Genomic DNA, 10,502 nt, shown 5'->3' with positions numbered 1-10,502 from the left:
GGGGACCCTGAGGCACACTGCGGCTGTTGGGGTGCTGTGACCCATTGACTGTGAACCCTCCCTCCGGTGACAGCCCCGGAGCGGCCACCCTGCCCCATGGCTGGTCCTAATAAAACATTTCAAGCCTGACCCAGTGTTGCGTTGATGCTTGGATACACCATGGGCTGTGCCAGAGCTGGTGGGGACCCATTGCCATGTGTCCTCCTGCGGGGGGACATATGGGTCAAGGCTGGGTCCCACCCTGGGATGTGGAGGTCCTTGCAAGCCCAGAACAGCCCTGGTCACCCCACCAGTACCCCCAGGTCATAGCTGGAACCCCTCCATTGGCACTACCAGCCTCGTGGACCATCTCCAAGGAGCTGCCACTATGTCCAAGATCTTCAGTGGTGCCTCCAGGGACCCAAATTCCCCCAAAAAATCCCCCAAAGCCGGGACCCCCCCCCCCTAGCACCATGGCCTGGGGCCATGCCACCACACCTGGAAGCCACACCTGGTACTCCAGACAGGTACCACCAGGAGATGTGGCTTCCAGGTGTGGTGGCATCCACACAGTACCACCAAGAGAAGCTTTAGAGAAAAGAAAACCACCTTTTATTGGGGAGGAAGAGGGTCACCAGCTCACGCTGAGCTTTCCTCCAGGCTGTGGTAATCTGGAGCCACCATTTCCCTTTTCTCTGGCTCCTTGGGGACCAAAGACCCCACCACGCTCTGCAGCTCAGCATGGAAGGGACACTGCCGCCTCAGCCGCCGCCGCTGTCCTTGCCGGTGCCTGCTCAGGCGCCAGACAGCGGAGACCAGTCCCAGCAGAGCTCCCACCAGGGTGGCTGCCACCAGGGCGCTGCCCACCAGGGCCAGCCCAGCCAGCAGGAACCTCTTCACCGTGCGGCACGGCCCTGGGGACGGCAAAAAACACCCCCCACCAAACAGGGGGTTCAGAGGTTGCTTCGGCACCTGAGACGGTCAGTTTGGGGCCATGGGGTGATGTTTGGGGTTGTCCACTCACCTTCATACCATGGCACGTTCTCCTGCTGCACCAGCAATGGTCCAACTGTCTTCCAGTGGAGTGTCCCCTCTCCCGGGAACCCTGCAGGAGGACACAGCCCGTACAGCCTGTCCCAGCCCCAGGATTCCCCCACAAGACCCCAAAACTGTGTGGGGCCACCACATCCCAGCTCCAGTACCTGTCAGCTCTCTGTGGAAGGTGTCACCCGGGGGACAGCTGGTGTCACAGCAGTGGCACAGGGCACTCTGGGAAGGGTCCTCTGCATTGTGCCAGCTGGGAGAAGAGGACAGAGGTTGGAGACAGAGCCTCCACCCCAAGACCCACATGGTGCCATGCCAGCAGGTCCCTCCAGCTCTGCAGGTCTTGGCCACCCCAGAGGGGTCTTTTATCTCCCACCACCATCTCCCCAATTCATCTGTACCCAGAGGGACCCACCAGAGCTGGGACATGCAATGATGCTACCCAGCTACCAGGGGAAAGAGGTGGCATCTAGACCCCGGTGGGGTGGCTTGGTCCCCCAGATGGGTCCCCTTGCCCCATGGTGTCTGGTCCCAAAGCAGTGGTCAGGTCCTGGGCCACCATCGGGGAGCCTGTGCCAGGGCTGAGCTTACCTGCCTGTGGCTTGGCTGTAGAAGCAGGACCTGGTGCTGTGGCCCCGGGGGCCCGCGGGTCCCCACGCCGTCAGGGGTCGGGTCCGGGGCCCCCATCGGGGAGCCTGTGCCAGGGCTGGGCTCACCTGCCTGTGACTTGGCTGTAGAAGCAGGACCTGGTGCTGTGGCCCCGGGTGCCCGCGGGTCCCCACGCCGTCAGCAGGCAGTGCACGTAGACCTGCCAAGACAACAGCCCCAGGCAGGGCATGCCACTACCATGTCCTTCCTCAAGGATCCTGCTCTTCTCCCACCCAACCCCGTGGGGTTGAGACCACCCCAGCAGGGAGCAGGATGCCCCAGGACATCCCCAGTTGGGCCTCCGTCCCACCACCACGGACATCACCCCAACCGCACCTCCTCTTCCTCGGCCTCATCTTCCAGGGCAGGGGCTGGGATGGTGAGCTGGAGGGCAGACACCCCTCTCTGGTGCTGGACAGACATGGGCCCCAGCTTCTGCCCGTGCAGGCACCTGAGCCAGGAGAGCAACACAGGGACATTCCCAGGCTGTCTCCAGGCCCTGGACATCCTTCCCCATCAGGATGTCTTGCAGGACCTCGGAGTGCCTGGAGCAGCAGTCCCCACCTCCCGCCCAATGGGCACTGACCCATGGCTGTTAACCACCATGAAGATCCTCCTGGAGTGTCCCAGCTGCTCCAAGCTGGTCCCATAGCACTGGTCCACATAGATCTTGAGGGAGATGCCAGGACTGAAGTCAACCCTGGCCTCCAGGTGGATGGCAGAGCCAACGCTGAGCACCAGCGGCTTCTTCATATCACTGGGGTCCCCTGAAGGAGAAGGGAGGGTGGGCACAGCGTGACATCCCCAAGCCTGTCCCACCACAGGTAGGGACATCAGACATCCCAGACCACCAGCCATAGGTGTCTCTGCCTGCGCCCCTGTGAGACAGGTGCCTGCCTGCAGCTCCCCAATTTCAGAGCCCACCTCCTGTCCCTGGAAGCCAAAAGCTGTCCTGGTTCTGTCACCTCACCCTGGCTTCCCTCCCTGCTCTCCAGAGCGACAGCAACTTCCTGGTCCCCCCCAGGGAGCCAATAATGACCTTGTCACCCATCAGAATGACAAGGGGCAGCTGACCCCCAAAACACTGGTTATGGGGTCAAGAACAGGATGGGGAACATCTCCAAAGCACCACCATTCAAAGCCCTACACCCTCCACAAGACTGGTAGGGATGGTCACCTTCTCCTGGTGGACCTTCGTGCTGAGGGCACTCATGAGAAAGCTCTGGGTGCTGATGGTCAAGCCCCTGGGTCTTGGCTGGACCCATCCCGTGGTCTCCTCCCCCAAAGCTGGCACCCAAGACAAGACCCAGAGCACTCACCATCCAGGAGCCTCAAGGTGAAGTTCACGCTGGGCTCCTCAGAGTGTGGGTGAGCATAAGCCCCACCAGGCACGGTGGCAGTGGCAAGCACTGGGACTGCAGCCCTTGTCCCCATGCTTGAGGACACCACTGAAGCTGCCACCGTGTGATCAGAGAACGTTGAAGCAGCTGGAGCCATGGTGGTCTCTGCAGCAAGGGGAGAGTTTAGCCAGCAGGGCTGAGGCCGCAGCAGCTAGAGCAGCATGTCCCAGGGACAGTGGGGACATCCAGGTCCTCAGCTGCCCCTGTGACCCATGGAGGCCAGGTGGCAGCAGCACAAAGGAGTGGAGAGCACCCAGGAGCACACATGAGGATGCTCCTCCATCCCCAGCTCCCCCAGCCAAGACCTTCCCGGTCTTGGTGGCCAGGCCCCAGCATGGGACCGCTGTAGTCACGATGGTGGTGGGTGCTAGAGGAGGCAGTGCTCCACAAGGGTCTCCACAACACTCCCAAAATGCCAGGTTAAGTGTCCCCAGCCACCTCAGCACCAGGCACACCTGGGAGCAGACAGGCTGCACCAGACGTTCCCCAGTACCATGACCCTGTCTGAAGCTGGGGACAGACCAGGAACTGCTCATGAGATGGGAGACCATTATCAGCAACCATGTACCCCACCAATGGTGCTAATCCCCCCACTCAAACCGGGTCCTTTCAGGTCCGCAGGGACCTGGGGGCACAGGGAGCTCCTAGCAAACCCCCTTGCTCCCACCCCACATCCCCAGAGCACATGGTCATTTTAGGAAGGCTCCTCTCCACCAAGAGGATCTGCACCAGCAGGTCCAGGAGGGCACGAGGAACCAGCACCAGGCAAAACCAAGGGGCACCTACCACCCTCCTGCACCTAGGCATGGCTGCCACCAACCACCTCCCCCAGTAGATCCAGTGGGGTAACTGAGGGGAGCAGCCAGGAGGTCCCAACCCCACTCACCTGCCACCTCCAGCACAGCCACACACACCAGCACCCTCCAGCACAGCTCCATCCTCAGCAAGCAGCAGCACCACCACCTGGGGTGGCTTTAAAGACCAGGGCTGGGTGCCAACGGGCCCCAGCTGGTGCTGCCAGGTTTTGGGGATTTGCTTGGTTTTTCTCTGCAACCAATCAGTGGTCCCACGTGTGGGGCTGCTCCCACAGACCATCCCAGTCCTATCACAAGGATCTGCACCCATCGCTCAGTCCCCATTCCACCACATAGTCTCAGTCCCACCACTCAGTCTGGTCCTGCGTGTGGTCCTGGTTCCAAGCAAGGCCCAGGTCCCACTGCATGGTCCCATATCCACCTGGTCCTGGTCCCTTGCATGGTGCTGGTCCCACCATGTAGTTTTAGCCCTGCATGTGTTCCTGGTCCAACCAGTTTGCCCTGGTCCCCGTTGCACCACGTGGTCTGGTCCCACCACCTTGGTTCCATGGATGTTCCTGGTCCCACCTCATAGTATGGTCCCACCTCATGGTCCTACACATGGTCCTAGGCCCACCACAGTTTTGATCCCATCACTCAGTGATGGTACCATGCATGATCCCGGTCCCATCACACAGTCCCAGGCCCCAATGCACCATCCTCGTCCCATCATGGTCCTGCTCGCAGCCCCAGTCCCACCACACAGTCCTGGACCCATAGTTCCAGTTTGGTCCCATTTATTGAGAACAGGGACAGGCAGCCCTGGGAGTGCAGCCAGCCCGGTCGGGGGCAGCAGTTTGGCCACAGCCAGGACAGAGACCTGGTGAAGCTCACGCGTCCATGGCTTCTGCCTGTCTCAGATGGCCCCAAAACCCCATCACAGCCCCCTCTGTGGGGGTTGACCTGGTGGCCTGGGCGCAGAGGGACACAGGGAATGTCCCCATAGGCCCATCATCACAGGTGGGCTGTGCCGACGACCTCCTGCCTTGGAAGGGGCTTTTCCATCTCCCTATCTGCAGAGGGAACCAGTGTCTGAGATGGGATTCGGCACCTACTCCCAGCAGGAGACCTCAGCGTGTCATGGGAGACACCTGTGGACCTCAGGGAGGTGCCCCAGGATCTGTGTCCCCAGTGTCTGTGGGCAGTATCATGCACAGTTGAGTTGGTGGCCCCGGCAGTGGCTCCAGACTGGGCATCAGGGCTTGTGTCCACCCTGGTACCTCCAGTGCTGCTGCTTTGGCTGGAGAAGCACTGGTGCAAGTCCTGGGGCCACTCTTGAAAATGGGGTGCACCCACCAGCAGCGGAGCTGAGACCCGGTGGCGCGAGTGAGTTGTGTCACCTGTGACGGCTGTCCCATGGGTCTGGTGTCCCTGAGAAACCAGCAGACCTTCCTGGTGGCATCTACACATTGTGGGAGTCCCACGGCAGCACAGCAGGGACAGCGGGGACGGATCCAGGTGCCCCACTCGCGCTGGGGCTCTCGTTCCTCAGCGCTGCCCAGGGGACACGGGGCTCCCCACCCCCAGGACTGATGGGGAGAGCAGAGCCGGGACCCCCAGGGGCTGCCGGGCCACCACCGTGGCCACAGCAGGACCTGCCCCCCCGGGAAGAGCAGAGACCCACAGAGAGCCCTGGAGAAGGAGGAGACGGGTGGAAACCAGCTGGACCCTTCTTATATTAAAAACTGCCAAATATACAGTTATCTTACAAAAGTAGAATTGTTTTTTTTTTATTTCTGGTCTTTACAAAGGGAGCAGAACGCTGGTGGGGGGTGGCGGGGGTCCCTCTGCCACGGGGGAGGCTCAGCCGCGGGTGCCACCTCTGTGCCCGGCCAGGGCCGCTCTCGGCAGGACGCGGGGTCAGACCTCGTCCTTGGCACCCCCCCTGCGCCCGGGGGGTGGCATCACCGGGATGGCGGCCGCCGGACCCCGCTCCCCACCTCCTCCCCACGCCAGTTCTCACCAGACCCCGTGGGCCTCCAGGGATGTCCCCTGTGTGGACCGGGGTCCCGGGGCCCTCTAACCGGGATGATGTGGGGTTGGGAGGGGACCTGCTGCACGGACACCCTTCGCCCATGGGGACCATGAGCCTGCTGAGAAACGCTGGGGGTTTTGGGGTGGGTTTTCCATTCTCCGAATGGCTCCGGGTGGGTGGCTCCGGGTCGCAGCCTGCCACGGACCGATGGCTGTGGGTGGGCTGAGAATGTGCTGCGCTCATCACACCCATGGGCTGGAACCTGCTGGAGTGGTGCAGCAGGCTCCGACCCATGGCCCCAAAACCAGGGCTTGAGGGAAAGGGGGTGATTCCAGGAGCTCCTCGGGGTTCTGGTTCCCTGCCAGCAGCTCTGCCCACCAACCGGGCACGTCCCCGCCCGCGCTGCCTGTGCCTCCAGCGACGTGGTGATGGATGTCCCGCTGTGACGAGGTCACGTCCTTCACAAACACCTCCGCTGGCCTTTCCATGGGGAAAGAAGAAGTGGATCCTGCTGGAAAAAACCCACCTCCAAACGGTCAATCCTTGACCCCTCGGAGGCAGGGGGGGAGGCAGAGGCTCCGCTCTCCCTGCCGGTGGGTGACAGCAGTGTCCCCACAGGCTCCTGCGCAGGTGGAGGCTCGGCAGGATGGTGACGGAGAGTCCTCCAGCGTTCCCGGGTGCCAGAGCCTCCAACCGGTTCTGCTCACGTCCAACCAAAAGACACCGTGAAGTAAGAAAAAGGAAAGCACCTGGTTCTTCCCCGGGGGAAATGGGGCGCCCACTGTCCCCTACCACTTCAGGAAGTCCCGCACGTGGCTCCACAGCTTGGTGATCCAGAGGTTGACCCCCAGGTCGGTCAGGTACTGGATTTCGGGCGTCAGCATCTTGCGGCACAGCTTCTGGTGCTTCTTGTTGATCTTCTTCTTCAAGTTGTAGCCCAGGATGGACTTCTCTCCCAGCGGTTGCCAGGGTTGCATGGAGGACTCTTGGATGGCGCTGGCATCCACGGCATGTCCCCCGTCGATGCAGATGCTCTTCATCTTCTCGTTCTCTCGCTGCAGCTCGGCCACATCCTTGGCCATCCGCTCCCTCCCGTAGGCTTCCACCTTACGCCAGAAGGTGGCATTAAAATAGCGGTAGAGCTTGGCATCGATGAGGTTCCAGGAGGTGGCCTTCTCATAGAGCTCAGGTGTCAGCCGGGAGATGGTGGACCCCTTCCGGGCATTGAGCTTGAAGTAGAGAACATCCTCCAGTTGCCAGCACAGCAGGTCCTTCAGCAGCACCAGGGACTCGTCAAAGTACTCGAGCAACATGACGAGGTGGAAACGGCGATCTATCTCCTGGATGTGCTCCTCCACCAGCGGGCTGTTGGCATTCATGTTGTTGTCATAGCCCAAGTCAAAGAAGAGGAGGTTTTGGAGGTAGTGAGCATTGAACCCGTTGGGGTCATAGTAGTGCCAGGGGTCCCGGAGGAACTCTGCTAGCTTGTCCTCCCCCGTCAGCTTCCAGGTGAGGGGGATGACGCGCCCAAAGTAATGGAAAGATGACTCAAAGAGGTAGGCAGGGTCCCGCAGCACCGTCACGAAGGTGGTGTCTGCTGGCAGGAGCTTGCGCACCTCCTCATAGTGGAAGCGCATGTGGTTGCAGATGATGTTGAAGCACGTGCCCGGCCGGTAGTGCTGCACCTGGCTGCGCTCGAAGTAGGAGGGGTAGTAGAAGTCATTGCGGCCGTTGGGGAAGGCGAATTTCAAGCGATGCTTCTCCCCGAAGCGGAAGAGGATGTTGAGGATGGTGCTGCTGGCTGTCTTGTGCGTCTTCATGAACATGATGTTCAGCTTGGGCAGGCAGCTCCGTCCTGAAGGGCTGCCCGTGCCATTGGACGCTGCCGGCGCCTTGCCGGGAACTGGGTAGGAGGAGCAGGAGGAGAGGACGGGGATACTGGTGGGGGAAAGAGACAGGACACCATGGTGAGGGCAGCTCAGCCAACATGGCTCAACCACCGTGAAGGCTTGGCCATTTTCTTTCCTGGAGGAGCTGAACCTGGGGACGGGTGCTGGACCTGGGGATGGGTTCCAGACCTGGGGACGGGTGCTGGACCTGGGGACGGGTGCTCGCACCCCCCAGGCTCCCTGGCAGAGATGAGCCCGACTTCAGGCAGGGCCCCCTTTGCCCTCAGACACGTGCCCAGCAGGACCAGGGCATCCACCCATCAGGAGCCCCTTGGCAAGCAGGGCAGAGCCCACCACCCCCATGAGTCCCCCAATGTCAGGTGCACCTCCAAGCCACCAACCAAATTCATTCACCTCCTGGACAACCCCAGCTACCGAGGATGTGCTGCTACAGGGGTCTTCACAATTGCCAGCTCCCACCAGCATCGGCGTAGCCCGGGCTGGAGGTCCCCATCCCTCTCCACAGGCATGGCTGTGGTGGCCCTGGTGCAGGGGAAGTTGAGACATGCATTGAGATGAGCTCTCCATGGCCATAACTCCACAAACAGGAGCTGATAATGTTCTTGCGAGGTCTGGAAGCTCTCAACCCTTTGGAGGAGCCATGAAGGATCCAGCAGCCGAGCACAGAAGGAAATAATTGTGGAGCTTGGCCCTGCAGATGAGCTCGCGGGCCCTCAGGGAGCACGGAGAACGACTTCAGTGTTATCTAAGATGCTCGGAGCAGGGAACAGAGGCCACAGTGTCGAGTGACTTTGGACACCATTAATGAAGTTGCAAAGATGAGCCTTGATAATGCTCCCATCCGGCAGCGTGGGGGAGCGCGGGTCAGCACATAGCTTGTGAAACACCCGCAGGCAAATCTCTTTTATAAGCCGAGAGATAAATTTAATGACAGGAGGGAGAACCTTACGGAGCACCGGCTTTTGCCGCAACGGCTAGCAGAGCGCTTTGAACCTACCCGTGCCCATCTCTGTGGGTGAGGGTTTACATGTGGCAGCGCTTTGGTTACTCCTGAAGGACAAGTCCCTGATAAAGTCCCTGATAAAGAGCACCCGACTAACTGCCTCGGCTCTGCCCACTGCTCCTGGCTGCTGGGGAACGTTTCCTGTGGTGCTTTTCCTTCTCCCAGGGGACATGAAGCCACAGTGGGCTCCTGCACCTCCTCGTCACCTCCATCACCCAGAAGCTGAGCGCTGCCTGCCATTCTGCAGTGGGGTCCCCTGGGGTGAATGTCCCCAGCCCCCCCGGGGAGTTGGGGTTCAGCTTCCCTCCCACCCATGGGATGGGCGCAGTCTCCAACAGGAAGCTGTAGGAAGGGCACATCTTGGCGTGAAGCCACCAGAGCATGGAAAGCCCCGGGACCGTCTCCGGTTGGGGCTGCCCGGAGTGAAACGGGGTGGCTGAGCTGCTGAGGGACACGCGTGGGGACTCCACACTCACTCTGTCACGCTGACTTGCAGCGGGGGGACGGCGTAGGAGTAGAGCAGCAGCATGAAGCTGGTCAGGAGTGTCCCCAGGACGAGCCCCTTGCACATGGACCTCCAGTGCTTTCCATGGTGCAGCATCCTGGTCACCTGTGGATGGTGGAGAAGAAAGCCGTTAGCACCTGGCAACAGGGAAGGGGGACCAGGGGGGACCTTGTGACTTAAATAAGAAGCAAGTAAGGCATGGGGACATCTCATGGGCATGGAAAGTCCTGGGAAGCATCTCATTGGGCTTTTCAGTGCTGGCACTGCCACAGGAGAGGGGTGAGCCAGCGCCAGGTGTGTCCCCAATGTTGGGCACAACGTTGGGCACACACGTGGGCCCACACACGTGGGCAAAGAGCAGCGGCTCTGCCCGCCCTGTGCACCCTTTGCCCACCTTGAGAAAACCCAAAGCGTCTCCTCGGCCCAGCGCAGGAGGAGCTGGAGAGGCCGTGGGGCTGGAGACGGCGGCGAGAAAGGAGTTGTGCCATGGGGCAGCCCGGCCGCAGCTCCCCCGGCACCGAAAAATCACCCACACGGGCAGGAGCTTTCCCTGGGGGGCTGGAATCCCTTTTCCCAAGGAAATCTCCATGCTCCCGGATCAGGAGCTGGGGAAGCTCGGGATGTATCGGGCACAGTGACGTGCGCCCAGCGCAGCTTTGCCCCTGCCTCCTGCCCCCTCCAGCAGCACGGGGGGCTCCGGCCACCCTTGGGTGGCTCAGGGTGGGGGCTGGGGGGGACACAGACCTGCCAGGGAAGGGGGTCCGGGGCAGGATGACACCCCCCGACATGCGTGCAAATGCACATAGGTACACATATGTGCCTGCACAATCGCACACGTGCACGCACGCAGCCAGAGGGCACACGCAGGTCCACGTGCATGTGTACACACACGCGTGTACACATCGGGACACGCGCATCGTACACACCTGTGCACGCACGCACACAGCGGGACAAGGACACACATCTCCACATGTTCATGTGTGTGCACACTTCTGTGCGTGTTCACGCACCCACGTGCCTGCATGGGGGACGTACACACACACACATACACATCCTCATACGTGCCCACGGACGCACAGGGACACGGACGCACGTGCATCTCAAGACACGTTCACGCATCCACACACAGGCACATACATGCACACTCATGCACGCACACGCATGCACACCCATGCACACACACA

At 61.1% G+C, this 10,502-nt stretch overlaps 2 protein-coding genes across 3 annotated transcripts in view; one reads left to right on the top strand and one right to left on the bottom strand.

Annotated features, from left to right (window-relative positions):
- Positions 1 to 145, top strand: part of LOC104293812 (SEC14-like protein 2) — a 5,901-nt gene extending 5,756 nt beyond the window's left edge. The window contains exon 11 of the mRNA XM_009893341.1: positions 74 to 145. Within this exon, the coding sequence (XP_009891643.1) occupies positions 74 to 145 (72 nt within the window). The remainder of the gene's footprint in view (positions 1 to 73) is intronic.
- A 6,543-nt stretch (positions 146 to 6,688) lies between these two features.
- On the bottom strand, positions 6,689 to 9,414 carry GAL3ST1 (galactose-3-O-sulfotransferase 1). 2 transcript variants are annotated; one of them, XM_009893326.1, is made up of 3 exons: positions 9,290 to 9,414; positions 8,808 to 8,875; positions 6,689 to 7,782 (listed from the first exon to the last, which is right to left on the bottom strand). In XM_009893326.1, the coding sequence occupies exons 1-3, from the start codon at positions 9,412 to 9,414 to the stop codon at positions 6,689 to 6,691; spliced, it is 1,287 nt and encodes a 428-aa protein (XP_009891628.1). The 2 variants fall into 2 exon arrangements, with proteins under 2 accessions (XP_009891628.1, XP_009891629.1); XM_009893327.1 differs by lacking the exon at positions 8,808 to 8,875 and having other exon boundaries at positions 6,689 to 7,838.
- Between the last annotated feature and the right edge of the window lie 1,088 nt (positions 9,415 to 10,502).

This window comes from Charadrius vociferus, unplaced genomic scaffold (assembly GCF_000708025.1).
Source record: "Charadrius vociferus isolate BGI_N301 unplaced genomic scaffold, ASM70802v2 scaffold579, whole genome shotgun sequence".
NCBI lineage: Eukaryota > Metazoa > Chordata > Aves > Charadriiformes > Charadriidae > Charadrius > Charadrius vociferus.
The sequence above is the reverse complement of the archived record's forward strand: the minus strand, read 5'-3'. Positions and strand labels throughout refer to the sequence as shown.

Bases quoted from the DNA above. Each gene is read 5' to 3' on its own strand.
- GAL3ST1 (XM_009893326.1), bottom strand. From the start codon at position 9,414: ATGCTGCACCATGGAAAGCACTGGAGGTCCATGTGCAAGGGGCTCGTC. The intron at 8,876-9,289 runs GTGAGTGTGGAG...GGACTTTATCAG, and splicing joins CTGCAAGTCAGCGTGACAGA to GGACTTGTCCTTCAGGAGTA. The intron at 7,783-8,807 runs GTAGGTTCAAAG...AGGCGCCGGCAG, and splicing joins ACCCACAGAGATGGGCACGG to CGTCCAATGGCACGGGCAGC.